The 24,069-nt window shown below is 40.7% G+C and overlaps 1 protein-coding gene across 2 annotated transcripts in view; it reads right to left on the bottom strand.

Moving 5' to 3' along the window:
* Positions 1-24,069, bottom strand: part of bmp2k (BMP2 inducible kinase) — a 115,783-nt gene that overhangs the window by 41,238 nt on the left and 50,476 nt on the right. For both annotated transcript variants that reach the window (XM_055161465.1, XM_020923732.2), the window contains 4 exons: positions 19,956-20,098; positions 15,546-15,667; positions 12,249-12,330; positions 6,403-6,535 (listed from right to left, as the gene is read on the bottom strand). In XM_055161465.1, coding sequence (XP_055017440.1) covers positions 6,403-6,535; positions 12,249-12,330; positions 15,546-15,667; positions 19,956-20,098 — 480 coding nt within the window. The remainder of the gene's footprint in view (positions 1-6,402; positions 6,536-12,248; positions 12,331-15,545; positions 15,668-19,955; positions 20,099-24,069) is intronic.

A 24,069-nucleotide genomic window follows, 5' to 3' on the forward strand; every position in this document is an offset into this window, starting at 1 on the left:
CCCATAAGATTAAATTAATAAAATCAATAAAACAAAACAATAAAAGAAACACAGGACCACACAACTCACTCACGCCATGTTAAAAGCCAAAGAATAAACATGGGAGGGGCTGAGCGTTCCAGAGTTTGGGGCCGGCGACAGAAAAACCCGTGTCTCCGCGGTCTCGTTTTAGGATTTTTTGGGTCTTAAACGATTTTAAACATGAGACAAAAAGCGCACACCACAAACACGAGGAGGATCTGATGAGATGTTAAATCTCTGATCGCAAAGACTTCAGCGGGATCTGTCTACAGTAAAAACACTCGCTCTGAGACTTAAGTGTTCAAAGATCAGACTCTACTCTTCTAGTTTAGATACAAGTCAAAACTGTGTTGTTATTATTATTTGTGAAATGTGGTGCAAAACTTCAGATACAGGATTTTTAAAGCATAAAACACTGGAAGTAGAGTCAATGTAGAAAATCTGCAATTTCACCTCGATCCGTGCGCTGTGTGGATGTAAACAGACACACGTGAGGAACTACTCCCACCTTTTTACTTTTAAAGAATGACTCAAACTGGAATAACAACGCGGTTTTGTGGACTGGGGTCATTATTTGCGAAAGACACATTCTAAGGAACATATAGATGAGAGGCTCCAGTTTAAATCTTCAACTTTGAGAGGTGAGGAATAAAGTCGCCTCATTATTTTCGATGTTTTCTGAGTTTGTATCTTGTGCTTCTGTGTCCGTCACTTCCTCTGCCCCTGACGCTCTGTTTCCTTGGCTGTTGCTGTAGCGTTGCTGATGTTTAGTGGTTACAAGCCGACAGTCACACACACAAAAGGAGCACAGTGGCTTCGTAATCGCACACGAAAACACAAAGTCGGGTCACGCCTCCCTGAACTCTGGGAGAAGCAAATCACAGCCAAAACTGGGCAAATTCTCCTTTAATGTGTGGTAACCTTTAGGCACCAAGAGCTGGAGCTGATCCTCAAATCTCAGAGTGCGCAGGAGTAGTAAATTTTGATGACATTACATTTTTAATCCCTATACTGCCATTGGTTAATATCGGATATCAGCAGCAGATACTTCAAGTCAAAGTATCTGTGTCGGTGCTGGAACTGAAAAACCTGGATCAGTGCATCCGTAGTAAACAATATTAAGTAAAGTAAGAATTGAAACCAGGGTTCCCACTAGGGCTGGGTATCATTAAGAAGTTGCCGATCCAATACATACCTCGATACACAGGCCACGATACGATACATATCTCGATACAGTGCACTTTGGATTTGATATGATATATTTCAAACCGATTCGATACGGTTCAATAAAAAATAAAGACTAAATCATGGCTGTGATACTAAAAGTCTTTGTTAAACCACTTCTTGTGCAAAGTTCATATGAAACACAAACATTTTAATCGTCAAAACAGTGAAAATGTCAAATGTGTCGCATAAATGAGTTTCCTTTCACCCCACAAGCCACAAAACTGTAGCACTGTAACAAAATAATTTAGTAAAACACATCTAAAAATCCTCTTGGTGATATATCGATACTGTTTCATCACGTTAAACGATACGATATTCCAATATTTTTGCACACCCCTAGTTCCCACTCTTTTTCACTGACAAAATCTCAAAACTTTTCCATGACTTTTTTATGACCTAAAGCAGAGGTGTCAAACTCAAATTCACAGAGGCCAAAATTAAAAACTGGGACTAAGTCATGGGCCAAACTAAATATTTATTGAAAAATTTCAACAACATCTGCATGTTTTCTCTTCTTTCGAAATATGTAATGTTAAACCTTTTCTTACTCAAATAAATGTTTAATAATAGTTTTGCTTAAACATTGAATCCAGAACAAGCATCACAGAAAATAATAACGTTTTAAATAAATAATGTCTCTATAGCAGGGGTCTCCAACCACCAGCTCTTCACCTTTTAGTCCGGTTCCTTATATACTTTTGTGGGAATCCTAATGTAAGTCCATCAGAGCCAGAGTCAGAAGGAGCTGGAAGAGCCTCCTGGAGAACTTCCTATTTGGCACATGGCGGCTACAGTGTTAGATCTGTCCACTCATATATACAGTCTATGGTTGTATGAAAGTGATGATGATAATGATGATGTATAGAAAATGTCTCATAAAAAAGTTGTGTAATCATATTGTGTCTAAATGTGTGTGTTTACATCCAATATCCAAATTTTATGTTAGCTACTTTTAAACTCTTTGAGTTATCTGACCAGCTGCATGTGATGTTTATAATTTGTTTTACCCATATTGTTGAAGTATTTCAGCAGGATAATAAAAAAAAAAAGAAAAACATGTTTTTGGAGGAACATGGAGTATTACATGTGAATTTTACAGTGAAAATGCAAGAAAACAACCAAACTGGGTCATTTTTGACCCACTTATTCATCTAAGGGTTAATGTGGGTAGGTCTTACAGCTTTGTAACTAGCACCATTTGATTCCCTGACCCTGAAAATGTGGGTTTAGCAGTTAAAATCAACATTTCAACTTATTCAGAGGCTGAGATATTCCAAAAAGGGTTTTTTGGCGGCCATTTTATAAAAAAATCCAATATGGCCGCCATAAAGACATGTGGGCAAATGCAAACATTGATTTTCTGACTCCATAAACTATAACCTTTCCAAAAATATATAGGTTAGCAAATCCCCAAAAACTTCCCACTAAGGTCAAAAAATGACAATAAGGAACCGGACTACTTTTCCAAGCAGCTCTCCGAAGGATTTCTGAATCATATGTACTGTGCTAATAACTACAGTTTGATTAATTAAATTCCTATTGCCAATGGAAATTTATCATTTTCAACTTTGTGCACTAATAATTCTATTTTATTTTGACTTGCATATACATTTATATAATTATATCTTATTTGACATCTGTCTCTTGCTCTTTTTTGCTATTTATTTAGAATGTATTATTACCAGTTATATTTTTTACTCTTTGTTATTATATTATATTATATTTTGTTATATTCAGTGTTGGGAAGGTGACTTTTAAAATGTATTCCCCTGAAGATTACATACTCCAAAATGTAGTTTGTAACGTAATCCATTAAATTAAAGTTAGTAATGTAATCTGAATACTTTGGATTACTTGATATTGTCATGTTTTTTAAAACTACATGAATGTAACAACCACATCCTGAAAATTCATGTTTGTTTTCCTCAAATTGTCTGTTGAGCCCAAGTCTCCATGAACAGACTTTAGTTTTACTGTAGAGAAGCAAAGACGAAGATGTTTTATCTGCTAAAAGACACAAAAAGCCCAGTGTTTCCTTAACAATATTAATATTATTGACAGAGAAATGTTTTCCATATGAGACACTGCTGCTTTCAATTATGTCCACCTACTGTTAGTGTCATGTTGTTTACACCTGGTTTAGTCCTAATTTTAGTCCTAATTTTAGTCCTGGCTTTAGTCCTGGCTTTAGTCCTGGTTTTAGTCCTGGCTTTAGACCTCTTTTAGTCCTGGTTTTAGTCCTGGGTTTAGTCCTGGGTTTAGTCCTGGGTTTAGTCCTGGTTTTATTCCTGGTTTAGTCCTGGTTTTAGTCCTGGTTTTAGTCCCGATTTCAGTCCTAGTTCAGCCCAAAATGTAAAAACAGTAAAATCCCTCTGTGTAATCCATTTATTTCAACAAAGTAACTGTAATCCAATTCCCACTCACTGAAACAGTAACTGTAACCGAATACAGTTACTCATAATTTGTACTCTGATTACATAACTCCGGTACATGTAATCTGTTACTCCCCAACACTGGTTATATTATATTATATTTTGTTATATTATATTATATTATATTGTGATGTGTGAGCTTCTGTGTCCAAATAATTTCCCTTGTGGATCAATAAAGTTTGTCTAAGTCTAAGTCTAATAAATAGATAATGGTTTATGTTTTACAGGCATCTAACTGTGCCCATTTAAGACTTAACCTCTTTTTTTTTTTAACATCAATTCAATTTCTTGTGACTGCTAAAACTAGTCGCTCTCTGGCATTTTTGTTTTGTAAAAGTAGCTCACTGGAGGAAAACGTTTGGAGGCCCCTGCTCTTATAGTCTATCTGTAGCTCTAATATATATTTGATATGATCTCGTGGGCCAAATATAATTATATCGTGGGCCAAATTTAGTCCCCGGGCCTGAGTTTGACACGTGTGACCTAAAGTGAATTTTCCAATACTTTACGGCGCCTACATGTGTAAAAATGATCAGACTTTTAGGGCTAAATCTGAAATGTGAACTCTTTCCACTCATGTTTTGGGATTATAGTTTTTTAACATTCAAAATCCTGTCAGTGCATTTATTTATTGTCATCTCTTTTAAACAAAAGACGCAGACATTCAGAAATAATCATAATAGTCTAATGAGAACTTAAGAGAACACTGGAGTTGCGTGAAAAAGAAACAAAAATTCCATGACTTTTCCAGGATTTCCATGTCCCTGGGAACCCCGAGAAAAGAAAAGAAGCCCTAAATAAAACTAAAGGATTCAACATTAGGATTTCTGACACATCATGCAGCAATAATTAAAGGGATTAACGTGTTTTTACACACAGTTCACGTCAACGGCCACTAGATGGAGCCGTTGTTTCGTTAATCCCTCGCTCCAAAGGGAAGTGAAACGTGATGGAGCAAACAGACTAGTTTTAACGAGTCGGATGAAACTTCAAACTGCCCACACAAGCCGGACTTAGATCTGAAAAAGGCACAGCTGACAATGATGTAGCCTCCAAAGTGCTAAATATAACCTCTGAGGGAGTTTACGGACACCTACAGGAGCATAAAAAAGCGCTTTCCGTTTGTGGTTTTATTCATTTGTGTATTGTGTAGTTGTGTTTTTGTAGTTTTGCATGGTAACGCGTGTCGTACGTTCTAAAAACGCTCCAAGCCGTTTATTTTGACACTTCAGTTTTCATTCAAATGCTCGTTCAAAACCACAGCTACGTCCTGCCCCAGAGCTTCAAAGACACTCGAACGAAAGATTTTTAAAGGCTTCATAAAAACGATAAAGACAGAACTAGTTTTACGTTACTTTACGGCATGAAAAATATCGTGTATATCCGTGTTTCTCGTTAATTTTGCTCTATTACTATGTTGGTACCATTTCTTAAAACTATATTACAATTGTCACTCGTACTGTTTCAAAATATAACATTAAACAATGAAATAATAAACATGAAAACAAGACATAAAAACAAAATCTTCCCCCCAACACATCCACAATAATATAAACAAATAAATGAATAAATGATGTGACAGTGCAGCGTAACCACATTTCTAGGCACATTTTATTTATGTATTTTGGCCTATTTATAATTTTCTTTTCCTTTCTTTTTTCTCCTTTTTTCTTAATTAACACTATAACTGACTGCTTAACTAAAATTATTTTTACAGCTGTCTTTTTTTTACTTGTTATGAGCATATAATACAGTTTGTTTTTAGACTATGAGAGAGGATTTTAGACACTGGGTGCCACCACAGTCTGCTAAAAAAAAATCCCCAAAACAGGACACAAATTTTAGAGTGAAGCCATTTTACGCTGATCCAAAAAGTTTTTAAATTTGTGGTCCACTTGAACGAACAGCAAAACGTCTTCACTCTGAAACTTTTCTTTTGCTGTGGACGACTGAGATGACGCAGACCTCCCTCAGGTACAGTACTCAACTCTGTTACGCAAGTAAAAGTACACAGACAGGGCAAAAAGTTACTCAAGTAAAAGTAAAGTAAAAATCTACTAAAATAAAAATATTAAAGTATCTGTTTCAGACAGATTTAGATAAAGTGTTAATTTAAAGTTAAACATTAAATGTAGCAGTACTGATGTTAAAACGTACAGAGATTTTGATCAATAGAAGCAAAAAGAATAAATTCCTTCTTTTTTTCCCCTATGAATTTTGTTTATTTTAATTTTGTTTGCTGAAAGCTAAAGCTTGAATCAAAATGTAGTAAGAGTAAAAAGTACAAATACTCGCTTTAAAATGTAGTGCAGTAAAAGTAAAAAGCACCCACTGTAAAATGTATATGTGTAAAGTTAAGTACAGATACCTGAAAATCTACTTATGTGCAGTACTTAACTACTTTAACTTTGTTACTTTACAGTACCGGGTACAGTAGTAGAAGTAACCCGGGCGCAGTAGTAGAAGTAACACGGGTACAGTAGTAGAAGTAACCCAGGTACAGTAGTAGAAGTAACACGGGTACAGTAGTAGAAGTAACCCAGGTACAGTAGTAGAAGTAACACGGGTACAGTAGTAGAAGTAACCCAGGTACAGTAGTAGAAGTAACCCAGGTACAGTAGTAGAAGTAACCCGGTACAGTAGTAGAAGTAACCCGGGTACAGTAGTAGAAGTAACCCGGGTACAGTAGTAGAGTAGAGGAGTTTATCAGAGCAGGACTTACTGATGAGTCTGTGCAGTTTGGCCGAGTATTTGGAGTTATCAGGAATGATAAAGGTCCCATCACAAATGGCGACTTGACTCTCCCCAAAAGGAAGTGTGAAGAAACACAGCTTGTACAACAAGCATCCCAGCGCCTGAGGACACAACAGGAAAACACAAGTCACACACACGACGACGACGAGCAGAGGCACAACAGGCCTGTCAACAACTCAGCTTAATCATAAATAATAAATAATAACACTCAGAGACTCTTTACAGAACACACAATAAAACAGTCAAAAGAGAAAGAAGTAAGTAATACAGTAAAGATAAAAACAGTGAATGGTACAGAGAAAAGTTAAACATTAAAAGCTTTTCTAAACAGATGCGTCTTCAGAGTTTATTTTGAATTGTGACATGTTTCTGAAGAAAATATAGATACTGAAGCTAATTTACTCCACTGACACAACCCTAAAACAGGACTGTCCTCAAAACAACTGATCTAAATGTACAAAACTGAGACGCAATAAATATCTGAACGAACAGTAGTTAGTAGTACCAGATCATTTGTATCTGTAATAAGTCAGACAAGTAACAATAATAACTAAGATAATATAACAGAAACTAAAACCAGTGCTGAAACTAGTTCCTTATTTGAGTATCAATATTGAAAATAATTTTCAGCAGTACTGTCTTGTGATGTAACGATACGATACCAGGATCTAATATCAATGCAGATATTGAAAATATCAGTGGATGGGAAAATGGCTTCCAAGATATTGGTTCATCTGATTTCATATTTCGGTTTATAAACCCAATGGAATAAGACGATTTATTAGGCAAAATACTGGCCCAAAATCTCTCATAATATTAATGTTGTATTTTTACAAAACTGTTATAAAACACATTTGTATCATTTATTTATTTACCTTATGTTACTGCTACTACTACTAGTACTGCTGCTACTACTACTGCTGCTAGTACTACTACTACTACTGCCAATACTGCTACTACTGCTGCTACTACTGCTGTTACTACTGCTGTTACTACTGCTACTACTCCTACTCCTGCTACTGTTGTTACTGCTGCTACTACTACTACTGCTGTTGCTACTGCTACTACTGGTACTAATACACTTTAAAGTAGTCCTTGTAGTACAATAAGAGCACATGAACTGCAGTATTGTCCCAGTGAAAGCGTCTCATATTATCACTGTGAGCATGTGTGTGATGTCTGGGGATCAGGGCGCTCCCCACCCAAATATGACATCTGTGTGTGTGTGTGTGTGTGTATATTTAATGTGTGCATGTGTGTGTTGTATGTGTAGTGTGTAGTGCGTAGTGCGTGTGTAGTGAGTTCTATTCCCGGCTCTCTCTGTGTTCTGTTCTTCTGCTCTGACGCGGCAGTAAAACAAAGATTAAAGGGACGGGGGAATTAGCCGTAGCGTTTTAGGGCGCGCCGCTTAAAGGGGAGACACAAGACCGTAAACGCGCGGATCTCTCCCTGAACCCGATTCAACGACGCGAGGGAGAGCGGGGCGCCGCGAGGAGGAGACACGAGGGAGAGCGGAGCGCCGCGAGGAGGAGACACGAGGAGACTGGAGGAGACTGGAGAAAAAGGGCGCGTCGTGTCTGTGATGACACAGAAGCCAGATCACCAAATGCTACTACTACAACTGTTACTACTACTACAACACCTGTTACTACTAGTAGTAGGTGGTTTTCATTCCGCACTCTTCTCTCTTATTTATGTAATTAATGTCTCTCTCCGTTTTTAATTTTTTAATTTTAATCTTTCTTTTTATGATGATTTATGTTTTGATTTGTTTTTATTGTGATTTTAAAGTTTTTCTTATTCTGTAAAGCACTTTGAATTACTTTGTGTACGAATTGTGCTGTACAAATAAACTTGCCTCGCTACTACTACTACTGTTACTATTACTACTGCTACTACTGTTACTATTACTACTGCTACTACTGTTACTATTACTACTGCTACTACTGTTACTATTACTACTGCTACTACTGTTACTATTACTACTGCTACTACTGTTACTGTTACTACTACTACTGCTACTAATCCTGTTACTTGTACTACTACTACTACAAGTGCGACTACTACAACAGCTATGACTACTACCTCTGCTACAAGTGCGACAACTACTACTACTACTGTTACTACTACTACAACTGATACTATTCCTACAACTACTAGTACTACTACAACAACTGCTGCAACAACTACTACTGTTACTACTGTTAATAATACTATTAACAACTACACATTGTTACTTAGTTCTGCTGCTGCAAATACTGTAACTACTGCAGTTACTAATATTTCTACTACTACAACAACTATATACTGTTACTACTACCACTGCTGCTCCTCCAAATACTGCTACAAATGTTAATACTAATGCTGCAACAACAACTATGTACGGTTACTTCTGTTGCTACAAATACTTCTGCTATAGCTAAAAAATCCATAGAAAAACAACATTCTGACTGTGAGCGGGGTCGCCTCTCCACAGATCTGACCTGTAACTTGGTCTGGTTTGGTCTCCACGAAGATAGACAGGTTTAATACTGTAATGTGTGCACTCAGCAACCATGGAAATACTTGTTCTTCTGGGTATTTTTGAGCTCTAAAATCACCTGTAATTCAATAAATCCATTTTGTATTCTTGAATTTTCATTGGGTGCTTTGCGTAACCGTGGAAACCCCCGAACATTCCGCCATAGAGACGCATGTAAAGCACCCCCAAAGCCCCAGCACGATGCCCCTGCGTAGTATCTATAGTAGTGCGTCAATTTTATCTCATGTTTATCTATTTTTTTTTGGTGCGCGTGACCATGTATGGACTTCCTCTCGCTGTTGTCTCCAGCTGTGTTTCACTTCTGCGCTTTAGGTCCGAACAGGAAGCGAGAGCAGCGGGGGGGCAGCGGCAGGAAACTCTGCGCTAATTGTCTGTGTCCTATTTAAAGTGCCCTCCACGAATAGGATCTGTGAGGGTCCGACCATCACCGCTGCCGCCGCTGCCACCGCTGCGCTGCAACTCCGGGCAGGAAGTGGGCCGTGTTTGGACTTCCTGGTGCGTTCAGACGGGCCACATGTGAAGCTCGGGGCGAAACTCGGCTGGAAATCTCATCACGGAGAAACGGGGGGGAGGGAGAAAACTGTAGGGAGTCTCCGCGTGTTACTCTTTCGTCGTTTAAAACAGTCGGGGTGGCTCAGGTGGTTAAGAGGTCGCCCCAGAACCAGAAGATTGCTGGTTCAAATTCTAATAAGGCTCAATATTGATTTTCTGAAAGTAAAGAATGCAGACTTTTTGACTTTTAAAAGGTGTGTTGTGTAACTTTTCTGGTGCTTTTCTCCGTGGACATGTTATTGCTTTGTCTGGAATGTTTCACAGTGTGGCATTAAACCTTTCTATCTTCACGGAGACCAAACCAGACCAAGTTACAGGTCAGATCTGTGGAGAGGCGACACCGTTCACAGTCAGAATGTCTGTTTTTCTAAGTATTTTTGAGCAATAAAACCACCTGCAACTGAATAAATGTAAAGTAGAGCTGTTTAATGTTGCACTGTGGAACATTCCAGGCAGCGCAATGACATCTCCATAGAAACAAGCAGGTTAAACAGTTACACAGGGCACCTTTAACACAAATATTTCTAATTTCCTCCTCCAAAATTAATTCTGCTCCAAACTAGGGATGCACTGAGACGATACTGGAATTGAATATCGGCGCAGATACGGAAAAATCTCCTGGTTGGACATATAAATTCATGTGATAAGACTATTTACTGGTCACATTCGTCCCAGGAAAATCACAAAATGTTGAAATTTTTATTTATACAAAGTTGTTCTGTAGTTCTATGAGATAAATAACAGCTACATAAGACGAAACTGATATAAATGTCTCATTTCATTCTTGTTTAAAAGGTGCATTGTGTAAATTTTCTAGTGGAGGGTTCATCAAATGCTTGAAGATGTGAGAATGTTTCATCGTATGGCATTAAACCTTTCGATCTTCACGGAGACAAAACCAGACGAAGGTACAGGTCAGATCTGTGGAGAGGCGACCCGCTCAAAGTCAGAATGTCTATAGTTTCATGTTTTTCTAGGTATTTTTGAGCTTAAAAACCACCTGCAACTGAATAAATGTAAAGTAGAGCTGTTTAATGTCATATTGTGGAACATTCCAGGCAGCGCAATGACATCGCCATAGAAACAAGCAGGTTAAACAGTTACACAGTGCTTTAACACAAATATTTCTAATTTCCTCCTCCAAAATTAATTCTGCTCCAAACTAGGGATGCACTGAGATGATACTGGAATCGAATATCGCCGCAGATACGGAAAAATTCTCCTGGTTGGACATATAAATTCATGTGATAAGACTATTTACTGGTCACATTCGTCCCAGGAAAATCACAAAATGTTGAAATTTTTATTTATACAAAGTTGTTCTGTAGTTCTATGAGATAAATAACAGCTACATAAGACGAAACTGATCCAAATGTTTCATTTCATTTTTGTTTAAAAGGTGAATTGTGTAAATGTTCTAGTGGACGCTCCATCAAATGCTTGAAGATGTGAGAATATTTCACCATATGGCATTAAACCTTTCTATCTTAATGAAGACCAAATCAGACTGAGTCACAGGTCAGATCTGTGGAGAGGCGACCCCGCTCAAAGTCAGAATGCCTATAGTTTCATGGTTTTCTTGGTATGTTTGAGCTACAGAACCACCTGTAATTAAATAAATGTGAAGCAGAGCTGTTTAAAGTCTCACTGTGGAACATTTCAGGCAACATTTCAGACAGAGCAACGACGTATCCATAGAAACAAGCAGGTTAACAGTTACACAGTGCCCCTTTAACACAAATATTTCTAATTTCGTCCCTCAAAATTAATTCTGCTCCAAACTAGGGATGCACTGAGACGATACTGCTATAGAATATTGACGAAACCGAAACTGAAAAAAATTGCTGGACTGGTTATTAGTTTCCAAATATCGATACAGCTGATATACTAGTAAATTAGGGGTGTGCACTGCCATGAATCTGGCGGGCGGTAAGATACGCATCACGATACGCCTGTCACGATTCAATACATCTCGATATATCCTGACACTAAAACAAAGGATGATATATTGTAACTTATCAATAATTATGTATAATATTTTGGTCAAGTACAATTCACAAGAACAAAACTGACTGAAATACAGTTTATTTAATGTTTAAATAATGAGAACGGTAAACTGAACTTATGTTTTTCATGAAAAATTCACGACTTTCAAAAATTTATTCAGACACATTTTGCATCGATATAAGAATCGCGCAATGAAGTATCGCGATATATCACTGAATTGATATTTTCTTACACCCCTTTAGTAAATAAGACTATTTACTGGTCGCATTTGCCCCAGAAAACTACATAATGTTGGAATTTTTATTAAAACAAAGTTGTTCTGTAGTTTGGAGATAAATAGCATCTATATAAAACAAAACAGGTCCTAATGTCTTATTTCATTTTTTGTTTTAAATAAATGCTGGTTTCATTCTGCACTGGTATTATGGATAACATCGGATATCGGCAAATACTTAAAACTATAGTATAGGAATTGGCTTTAGACGTCTCCATTAAAAGTCCCAAACTGATCACGGACCATTAGAAACAAGTGAAATCTTAATTAAAATGTGATTAATTGCACAACTCTGGCGCAAATGAGTCTTTTGGTGGTCGAAAAGAGAGAACATTTGAATAAAGTTGTTGAATAAATGAAGAAATAGTGTTTAAAGAGCTCTGATAATAATATTTTAAGTGAATTAGTTAAATAATTAAAACAGAAAACATTGACTCACCCAAATGTCGGCCTTGGTGGTGATGGCTTTCCCTGCGTAGAGGTTGATCATTTCAGGAGCGCGGTAAGAAAGCGTGGTGTATCTGATGTAACGTTTAACACAGGACAAACAGAAAATCAATTAGGGTTCATATGCAAAGGCGGGTGTTTCGTACGAGATTCAAACAGCAAACAGAGTACTTTGCATGTCTGGAGTTTACACAGGACCATATACGGACGATAACACGCACACGTATCGCGCTTTATTGCTGCTGTAAATGTGGGAAAGTCAACAGAGGGAATTTAACTAGAGGTGACGGACAAACTGAGCGTGATTTCAGTCAGTGCTTTGAATATACGGTCCAGAGGAGGGACAACGAAAACATAATCTCTCTCCTCTGTTCCATATATTCTCTGTCCCTGCTCTGAATATGTGGTACAGAGGAAAGAGAGTGAATATTTACCGTAATTTCTGGACTATAAGCCGCTACTTTTTTCGCACACTCTGAACCCTGCGGCGAATAAAATGATGCGGTGAATATATGGATGGATGTTTTGTTTGGCACGTTGTCTATTCATAAATACGGTCTATGGTTTGGCAACACAGAGGATACGCGCAGCCTGAGTGCAGAAAACGTCGCTGTCTGTGGGGTTAACGTGAAGTTGCAACGTTAACTAGTCCAGCACTAAAACAGTTCATTGTTACATCAGTGAGTGGGATACATCTTAATGACCGATTCATCCATTTTCTTGCGCTTATCCGGGGCCGGGTCGCGGGGACAGTTTAAGCAGAGACTCCCAGACTTCCTTCACCCCAGACACATCCTCCAGCTCCTCCGTGGGACCCCGAGGTGTTCCCAGGCCAGCCCACAGACATAGTCCCTCCAGTGTGTCCTGGGTCTTCCCCGGGGGCCTCCTCCTGGTGGGACATGCCCAGAACAGACGCCCTCCTCTCAACTGCTCCTGTCGACATGGAGGAGCAGCGGCTCTACTCCAAGCTCCTCCAGTGTGACTGAGCTCCTCACCCTGTCTCTAAGGGAGCGCCCAGACACCCTGCGGAGGAAACTCATTTCGGCCGCTTGTATCGTTGATCTTGTCCTTTCGGTCATTACCCAGAGCTCATGACCAGAGGTGAGGGGAGGAGCGGAGACTGACGCTAAATCGAGAGCTTTGACTTTCGGCTCAGCTCCTTCTTCACCGCAACAATTTGATACAGCGGCTGCATCAATGCCGACGCTGTATGTATGTAAACACTAGAGCCCGACCGATATATCGGCTGGCCGATATTATCGGCCAATATGGGCACCTGGAGACATATCGGCTATCGGCCGATATGCTTGCTGATATGGGCCGATATTTCACGTGGGCATGTTATACCTCGTTATAAAGCTTAGACTCTCTACATTATGTTCATTTAATCCAATTTACAGACAGATAAATGTCCTAATATGTGGCTCCGCATCAGTATTTATCTGCGGTGTAATTTGTCTGTGTCCGTACTGTCCCTGAACACACCCCCAGAGTGACGTCACTTCACTCGCGTGTGTTTGTTTACACCCGCAGCCGTGCGCAACACTGAGATTATTTTCTTTTTTCGGACAATCGGTTTGAGTCTGGATTAAAAGGACATTTATTAGTGCAGACTTGTGATGTGAGGAGGAGCCTGTGTGAGCGGTGAGTGTTGGAAATACATGGACTTTGAAGCTAGTTTAGGTTTTGTTAGCGGTTAGCTGCTGTAGCTCCCGCACATAAACAGGCTTGTTTCTATTGGTCTATTGTAAAGTGCCCACATTGGCCGTATATTTGTTACTGGACCTGCATTGATGTAAATGAGCTGTGAATAGACGTGTGAATGATCCACATTTATGCATATAATTAACTACCGCGGTGCACAGCATTTACGGCTAAAGGCTAATAGCGATAGTTTACTAGCTAGGAGTTATGGGTCGGTCGCGATCGAAGCGGCTCTTAGAGCGAACAACGGGAGCCTGCTTCTTATTGGGAGCCGTGTTTTCTCTTTTTCTCGCTTTTTCTCTTCATGCCGCATGTAGACCCGTAGTTTGACAGCAGCAGCGGCTGAAAATGAAACTTTCAGAAATCTGCGTGTGCATAGGATAAAAAAAGTGCATATTTGGCTGCAGTTCAGCATAAAATGAACAAACCAGGACTAATCTTGGGCTCGAGTGCAGGAGCGAGATAGAAACCGAGTCCCAACGCTCAGTCCTGGTTCAGTTCTGGTTTAGTCCTGCTTGCAACAAAACAATCTCAAGAGTCGCTTGGGAGCCGAAAGAGCCAGCTGCTTTAGTGAGCCGAGCCAAAAGAGCCGGTTCTCCAAAAAAAAAAAAAAAAAAAAAAACTGGAATACCCATCACTAGTAGCTAGAATGTGATGCAAAAATGCCATTAGGCCAAACTACTGTCTGTAAATATGATGTAAAGAGTCAAAATAACAATAAATGTTGCCTAAATAAACCCAATTTAGAATCCACTAGAGCCAAACCTAAGTTTTTTAATCAATTCAAGATTTACAGTGAATTTTTACATCCCTAAATATATCGGCGATTATATCGGCAGCTCCAACTCCCATTATATCGGTCTCATATCGGCCACAACAAAATCCATATCGGTCGGGCTCTAGTAAACACCGTGCGTCTTAATGACCCGTATGTGTTAAATGCAGGTGAGTGAGTAAAGGATGAGAAGAAACGTCTCAAACTTCAGTCCCCGAGAGTCTGAAATCTGCTGAAATCCTACGAGGACAGACAGGACAGAGACTCTTTCTGCAGGAGACGTGCAGTAGAGCTCGGGGAGAGACGGGGATGATGTACCAAGGAAGATGCTCATTTGATTGTGTTTTGAACAGTAATTTTGCGCTTCATACACACACCCTACTCATGGAAACCACAAGTTAACAGCAATTGATGTGTCTGTGGAAGAAGGAAACAGAGCTGCTGCACGTGAACTCGACATCAGTGAGTTGATGGTGAAATTTTGGCGATGGCAGCAAAGAACTGACTGAACGCAAAAAGACGACAAAAGCTTCTGAGGCGATAAAAGCAGACGGACTGAACTTGAAAACGTTCTTGAAGACATGGACACCTGCGGCTTATATTCAGGTGCGACCTATACATGTACAATTTTGTTTTCTTTTAAAATTTAGTTGATGCCGTTTATATTCAGGTGCGCTCAATAATCCGGAAATTACGGTAGTACACGGTCCCTCCTCTGCAGCATGTATTAACTCCTCCTGTGTCCATGTTTTCCGCTCTGTTCCTGAATGCTAAATAATCACAGGTGACGGTCGGTTTTAGCGTTCTTACTTTTTAATCTCGTCCTCCACGGCGGTCACTCCTTCTTTCTGGGGCAGGAGGATTTTGTGAGTGGCGCTGCCGAAGTCGCACAGCACGTAGTTCCCCTGGTCGTTCAAAAGGATGTTCTCAACCTGAAAACACAACGCACAATATCTGTTAAAAGATGCACTGTGTAACTTTTCTGGGGGAGGGTTCGTCAAATGCTTCATGGAGACGTTATTGCTTTGTCTGGAATGTTTCACAGTGTGGCTTTAAACCTTTCTATCTTCCTGGAGACCAAACCAGACCAAGTTACAGGTCAGATCTGTGGCGTTTTCTAGGTATTTTTTGAGCTATAAAACTCACCTGTAATTGAATAAATGTAAAGTAGAGCTGCTTAATGTCCCACTGTGAAACATTTCAGTCAGAGCAATTCCGTGTCCATCCCTACGCTGGTATCGGTTAATATCGGATATCGGTAAATACTTAAAGACACAGTATCGATATTGGTATTGGAACTGAAAAACCTGGATTGGTGCATCCCTAAATGAGATTTGAACAAGTTACATCACTTGTTATAAAAACTCGCTACCCTGGGTCTCCTGTCCTTTCTCACCCCGGCCCCCTCACTCACACTCTCTCTCTTTCTCCCTCCCTCTCCTCTCTCTTGTCTTCTTTCTCTTCTCTCCCCACTCTTTCTCTTTCCCCTATCTGTCTTCTCTCTCCTCTCTCTCTCTTCACTTTCTCCTCTTGCTCTCCTCTCTCCCTTTTTCTTTCCCAGTTTTGTCTATCTTCTCTCCCTCCCTCTCCCTTTTTCTTTCCCCTAGCCATCTTCTCTCTCAACTCTGTCTCCTTTCTCCTAACCCTCTCCCCTCTCTCCACCACTCTCTCATAACTCGCTCCAGTCTTTCTTCACTCTCTTTTCTGTCCCTTCTTTCCCCTATCTCTCTTCTTTCTCTCCCCCTCTCTTCACTTTCTCCTCTTGCTCTCCCCTTTCTCTCTTCACTTTCTCCCTCTCTTCTCCCTTTTTCTTTCCCTTACCCATCTTCTCTCTCCTCTCTCTCTTCACTTTCTCCTCTTGCTCTCTTCTCTCTCCTCGCTCCCTTTTTCTTTCCCCTCTCAGTCTTCTCTCTCTCCTCACTCTCCTCACTCTCTCACTCTCCCCTCACTCTCCCCTCACTCTCTCCTCACTCTCTCCTCACTCTCTCCTCACGCTCTGCTCTCGCTCTGCTCTCTCCCCTCTCACTCTTCACTCTCTCCCTTTTTCTCTCCCCTCTCTGTCTTCTCTTTCTTCCCCCCCCCTCCCTCTCATAACTCTTCACTCTCTCTTCTCTCTCCCTTTTTCTTTCCCCTATCCGTCTTCTCTCTCCTCTTTCTCTTCACTCTCTCCTCTCTCCCTTTTTCTTTTGCCTATCTGTCTTCTTTCCTCTCTCTTCACTTTCTCCTCTTGCTCTCCTCTGTCCTCTCTCCTCTCTTCACACTCTCCCTTTTTCTTTCCTCTATGTCTTCGTTCTCCTAACTGTCCCCTCTCTCTTCACTCTTGCCTCTCTTCTTCTTTCCCCTCTCTCCCCATTTCTCTCCTCTCTCTTCACTCTCTCCTCTCGCTCTTCTCTCCTCTTTGCTTTTTTCTTTCCCCCCTCTGTTTTCTCTCTCTCCCTTCTCTCTCTTCACTCTTTCTCCCTCTCTCTCCTCTCCATTTTTCTTTCCCCTATCAGTCTTCTCTATCTTCTCTCTCTTCACTCTGTTCTCTCTCTCCCCCCATCTGTCTCCTCTCCTCTTTCTCCTCTCCCTTCTTCTTTCCCCTCTCAGTCTTCTCTCTCCTCTCTCTTGCCCTCTCCTTTCATTGTTCCCTTTCTCCCTTTTTCTTTCCCCTATCCGTCTTCTCTCTCCCCTCTCTCTTCTTCCTCCCAATTCTGTCTCCTCTCTCTTCACTCTCTCCTCTGTCCCCATTTGTCTCCTCTCTCTCTTTTCTCTTCGCCTTTTTCTCTCCCCTCTCTGTCTTCTTTCTTCTCTCCCCCTCCCTTTCATAACTCTTCACTCTCTTTTATCTCCCCCTTTTTCTTTCCCCTATCAGTCTTCTCTCTCCTCTTTCTCTTCACTCTCTCCTCTCTCCCTTTTTCTTTTGCCTATGTGTCTTCTCTCTTCTCACATCACTCTCTCCTGTTGCTCTCCTCTGTCCTCTCTCCTCTCTCCACTCTCCATTTTTCTTTCTACTATGTCTTCTCTCCTCGTTCTCCTCTCCCTTCTTCTTTCCCCTCTCAGTCTTCTCTCTCCTCTCCTCTTGGCCTCTCCCTTCATTGTTCCCTTTCTTTCTTTTTCTTTCCACTATTCGTCTTCTCTCTCCCCTCTCTGTCTTCTTTCTCCTAACTCTCTCCCCTCTCTCTTCACTCTCTCCTCTCTCCCTTCTTCTTTCCCCGCTCTCCCTATTTCTCTCCTGTCTCTCTCTCTCCACTCTCTCCTCTTGCTCTCCTCTCCTCTTTGCCTTTTTCTTTCCCCTCTCTCTCTCCTCTCTCTCTTCACTCTCTCCTCTCACTTTCACTCTCTCCTCTCCTCTTCACTCTCTCCTCTCACTCTTCACTCTCTCCTCTCCTCTCACTCTCTCTCTCTCTTCACTCTCTCCTCTCTCCCTTTTTCTCTCCCCTCTGTCTTCCCTTTCCTCTCTCCCCCTCTCTCTCATAACTCTTCCCTCTCTGTCCTCTGTCTCCTCTCTCCTCTCTCTCTCCGTCCCTCTCCCTCTTTCACTCTCCTCTTTTGTGGCGGTGTTGTGTAACGCGAGTGGGTCGAACACTGACGGGTCTGTGGAGCTGAAGAGAGCTCTGTTTTTGAGTCCGGTCCAAACGGGCCCAGACCAGGAGCGGAGCAGCCCACTGTCAGAGCACCGGGCCTGGGCACAAAGAGGCGACTCTGCCGGGGTCAGAGCCAAGACCACGAGGAAAAGGCAAGGCTGCACTCAAAGGATCTGTGGTCTAAACTGCATTATGTTGCGCTCTACAATTAAACTTAGGATAGAAACTTCTTATCGTAATTCTTGTGAGTCCAAATAAAGCTAAACTAAAGTGTGGGTTCATTATTTCTGTCTGATTGGTTAAATAATGATTGATATTAACAATTATACATATTAAACTCTTAATCTACTCTATTTATGCAGAAACTGGTGGAAATTAGGAATGCAACGATTGGATCTTGGTGAAAAAATACTGAATCTTTCTGTAGTTACTTAAAGATAGATAGATATGGATAGCAGCTACATAAACCATCAATTTTGTCTTATTTTAGTTTATTTTAAAGCAGCCATGTCAATCTCAGGCCCAAGTGCCAAACTTGACCCACAATATAATTATATTTAGCTCGTGAGGTCATGTCAAATCTGTATTAGAGCTGTCCGCCGACTACAGATAGCCTATAGAGATATTATTTATTTAAAATGTTGATATTTTTTAATATTTTGCTTGTTCTGGATTCAATGTTTAAGCAAAACTATTAATAAACATTTATTTTAATAGGAAAAGGTTTAACATTACATATCTCGAAAGAAGAGAAAACACGCAGATGTTGTTGAAGTTTTCCATTAGATATTTAGCTTGGCCCAGGACTTAGTTCCAGTTTTTAATTTTGGCCTCTGTGAATTTGAGTTTGACACTGCAGGTTTAAAGGAAATAAATGTTTTCAGTGGTATCTGCACTGGTATTGGTTCATATCTGGTTTCGGCAGATACAGAAATCAATATAGGAACTTCATACTTCCTCCCACCCCCCCAAAAATCATGAATAATGTGTGAGTCGACTGGTGGCCATGTTTATTGTTTTCTCCGCAAAACAATTATTACTTTATTTCCTGTTGGAACCAAATGGATTGCCACCCATCTATCCATTTTCTTCCGCTTATCCGGGGCTGGGTCGCAGGGGCAGCAGTCTAAGCAGGGACTCCCAGACTTCCTTCACATGTGGAGCAGCAGCAGCTCTACTCCGAGCTCCTCACCCTATCTCTAAGGGAGACGCCCAGACACCCTGCGGAGGAAACTCATTTGTGCCGCTTGTATTGGCGATCTCATCCTTTCAGTCATTACCCAGAGCTCATGACCAGAGGTGAGGGGAGGAACGGAGACTGACGGTAAATCGAGACTCAGCTCCTCTTCGCCACAACGGTCCAATACAGCGACCGCGTCACTGCCCACGCTGCACCTGTCCACCTGTCAATCTCACGCTCCATCCTCCCCTCACTCGAGAACAAGACCCAGAGATATTTGAACTCCTCCACTTGAGGCAGGGAAATGGAATGTTTTTACTTATAATGGTAAAGTACTTACACAAAAGTTATTATTATTAGTTATTATGTTTGTGGGAATTTATTACGCTTGAATCGGAGAGTTTTTGTGTTCAGTTCACAGTTTATTACGCTTGTGGAGATTATGAAGGTACGCAACCGGAGATCTTTCTTTACCTTGAGGTCTCGGTGGATGACGGGCGTTTTACACTGATGGAGACGGGCCACAGCTTCGCACGTGTCACAGAAAATATGGAGCACCTCCACCTCTGTGAAGCCCACGCTCAGACGCTGGTTCATCTGCTTCACCACCTGACCCGCTGCAGAGACAGAAAGACATCCATCAGTTCATCACTAAATGTTTTACAACCAACATTTAACACCCGCCATTTATGACTCTACATTTTACACCTATCAGTTTACTCTCACCATTTTACACTCGCCAGTTTGTTCTCACCATTTTACTCTCACCATTTTACTCTTGCCAGTTTACACTCCATATTTTACACTCGCCAGTTTACTCTCGCCAGTTTACTCTTGCCAGTTTACTCTCACCATTTTACTCTCGCCAGTTTACACTCGCCAGTTTGTTCTCACCATTTTACTCTCGCCAGTTTACACTCCATATTTCACACTCCATATTTTACACTCGCCAGTTTACACTCACCATTTTACACTCGCCAGTTTACACTCACCATTTTTTACTCTCGCCAGTTTACACTCGCCAGTTTGTTCTCACCATTTTACTCTCGCCAGTTTACACTCCATATTTCACACTCCATATTTTACACTCGCCAGTTTACACTCACCATTTTACTCTCGCCAGTTTACACTCCATATTTCACACTCCATATTTCACACTCGCCAGTTTACACTCACCAGTTTACACTCACCATTTTACACTCACCAGTTTACTCTCACCATTTTACTCTCGCCAGTTTACACTCCATATTTCACACTCCATATTTTTACACTCGCCAGTTTACACTCACCAGTTTACACCTTCCAGTTTACACTTGCCCTTTAACAATCACTAGATTACACTCAGCATTTTACACTCGTTATCGAGCCTGCGTTCTATGGGGCTGCTATGGTATGCTTTGACAGGAATGTTCCACAGTACGGCATTAAACTGATCTGTCCCAATACAAACGAGCAGGCGACGCCACCAGGCCGAGTTGCCAGGCAGAGTCACTGGAAGAAGGCAGGTTTTTAAATACACTTTAAGCCAAAAAAAAAAAAAAAAAACACTTATTGGCGGAATATTCTAGCCAAAGCAAAAACATCTCATGGAGGTAAGCAAAAGGAGGATGTATTTATTTATTATTACATGTTGCATTTGTTTGTTTCAGTTCTCAAATCTATTATCTAACCAGAAAAGTCCCTCGCTTCAGGTCGCCAGATGGTGTTTACGTTGTGGCTGTGGTGCCTAAAGGTGCACTGTGTAACTTTTTCGGTCCGTCACCTGCTTGTTTCTATGGATACATCATTGCTCTGCCTGGAATGTCCCACAGTGTGACATTAAACAGCTCTACTTTACATTTATTCAATCACAGGTGGTTTTATAGCTCAAAAATACCTAGAGAAACAGACATTCTGACTGTGAGCGGGTTCGCCTCTCCGCAGATCTGACCTGTAACTTGGCCTGGTTTGGTCTCCATGAAGATAGAAAGGTTTAATATCATAACTGCGAAACATTCCAGGCAGAGTAATAACATCTCCACAGAGAAAAGCGTTTTAACAGACCCTCCACCAGAAAAGTTACCGTATTTTTTGGACTATAAGTGGCACTTTTTTTCATGGTTTGTGTGTTTCCGGTTCGACTTCTATATTAAAATGTTTGAGTGAAGTGTGGAGAGGTTCTAGTCTTGTGTGTGAGGATCTGCTGCTCCTGTTCCTCCTGTACCACTGTCACTTGGCTCTACTGCGCATGTCTCCTGCAGAAAGAGCCTCTGTCCTGCTGCAAGTCGTGAAATCTGCAGCTGAAAACGGAAATCGAGCAGCAGAAAGAAAGTTTGTGACAGCGGGAGGATGCACCATGAAACTTTCCTGAAGTCACTGGATGGATGGACATAGCCCGGACTTCAGTGACACCGAAACCATCCTGTTAGGATTGAGAAAGACCCGAATAATTCTAACTGGAACTGATGCTGAGTGTCATGGTTCATGTTTTGTAGTCATTGTTTTTGCTTCTTTTGGTATATTTTTTTTACAGTAGTGTAGTGTGCCTTTAGGGTTTTATTTTGACATTTGTCCTGTCAGCTTCTAGTTTAGAGTTTTACTTCCTGTCTGTTGATCGTTTGCCTCGCCCTGATGTGTTTCACCTGTACCTGTGTGCTTATATACCATGTGTTTTCCTCTGACAAAGACAAAGACAATGGACCAACAAAGGGCAGTTTCATGTCTAGTGTAGTTTCTATTTTTGGATTTGTTTTGTTTTTGTTGCATTAAACAACTGAAAAGCAGTCCTGATTTTGGGTCCTCCCTCTGTTTCTACATGACACTGAGTCTGACGACAGCGACACAGAAGAGTTTGCGTCGCTCTGTTTACCTCCGGAGGTCGAGGTCGAGTTGTTCAGAAGTGACACCTGAGGATGAAGAATTGAATGGATTTAGTGATCTGGAGTGAGATGGAGAGTTTGGTAAACTTGTTCTGTTCTGTTGTTGATGTTATAGTTTATCTGAAGAACTGTGAAATATGTGACGTTTACAGACTAGATGACTATTAAGCCTGTTCTGTTTTTTGGTTATTACTAGAACTTGAATTTCAGCATAAAATGTCAGTTCCTGGTCTCTGATTTCATCAAATAAATTTCCCCCAAAAAGCGAGACTTATAGTCCAGTGTGACTTATATATGTTTTTTTTCTTCTTCATTGTACATTTTTTGGCTGGTGCGACTTATACTCTGGAGCGACATAGGCTACGTTCAGACTGCAGGGCTTAACGCTCAATTCTGACTGTTTTGTGAAATCCGATGTTTTTTCGAGGTCGTTCACATTTCCAGTTAAATGTGACTTGTATGTGACTCCAGTGTGAATATTAAACGGCCCAAAAGTGTCCCACATGTGACACTGGAGACACGACGACGTCAACCGCAGCGAGCGTCTCTGTGTTTACAGAAGTTGTCCAAACATGGACGCAGCATCGAGCACCTGGAGATTTTAAAGTTCCTCTCGTACCGGAGCCAGAACATGAACAACTTACTTGTTTTAAGGAGGAGATTGAGAAGGAGAAGGACGAGGTTTTTGGTCGTGGTGTTTTGTGGTTCAGTCCGTTGAAAGGAACGTGTGGATGTGGAGATGGAGCCAAGAGTGGTGAGTGGTGATGTGCTTCGCTTCAGTGACACGGAGTTCATTAACAATTTTCGCCGACTTCAGAGCAGAATAGTGACGTTTGTGTCTTGTTGATAACGTGTAGGTCGATGAATGCGCTTTGACCGTTCAGACTTAAGTCACATGTCAAAAGATCAGATATGTATCAGTTTCAGGAGCACATATCCAAGTGTCCTGGGTCACATTTGAAAAAATTGGATCTGTGTGGTTCAGACTGTCATTAAAAGATCAGATACAGGAACATAGAGGCCAAAAAATCGGATTTGGGTCACTTCAAGTGCAGTCTGAACGTAACCTTATAGTCCGAAAAATACGGTACACAATACACCTTCAAACTACCCTTAAAATGTACGCAGATAAATGGCAAATATGAAAGAAAACGTGATAATTTTAGCTAAACCAATATAAGATTTAAAAGCATTTCAAAACTCGGTGCGGATCCATTAAAGGGAAGGCGAGCTGTAAGTACTTTTAAGCACCCTTCATGATTTTATGTTCTAGAATCACTATAGTTTCAAAGTGAGCCCGAGAACAGAGGAGAATCTTATGGTGGAATTTGACTTTTCATCGTCAAAATGCCGATTTGTTGACCTGATTTATGGTTAATACAAAACAGCACAAAGAACTCTCTGACAGAATAAACAAACAAAAGACGAGCTGTTGTTATTATTAATACAATTTTCACAATAGCTTCAGAAAGTTGTGCCATTTTTCAATCCCACAGACTTAATCGTTGTCAGGTGAATGGACTTGAAGCATTTAGAGAAATAAATAGAGTGAATTCCTTGCAAATATTCTTAAAGGTGTATTCTGTAACCTGCTTGTTTCTATGGAGGTGTCATTGATCTGTCTGGAATGTTCCACAGTGTGACATTAAACAGCTGTACTTTACATTTATTCAATTACAGGTGGTTTTATAGCTCAAAAATACCTAGAAAAACATGAAACTAGGCATTCT

Source organism: Boleophthalmus pectinirostris, unplaced genomic scaffold (assembly GCF_026225935.1).
Source record: "Boleophthalmus pectinirostris isolate CB_2022bp ecotype Guang Dong unplaced genomic scaffold, ASM2622593v1 HiC_scaffold_4, whole genome shotgun sequence".
Lineage (NCBI taxonomy): Eukaryota > Metazoa > Chordata > Actinopteri > Gobiiformes > Gobiidae > Boleophthalmus > Boleophthalmus pectinirostris.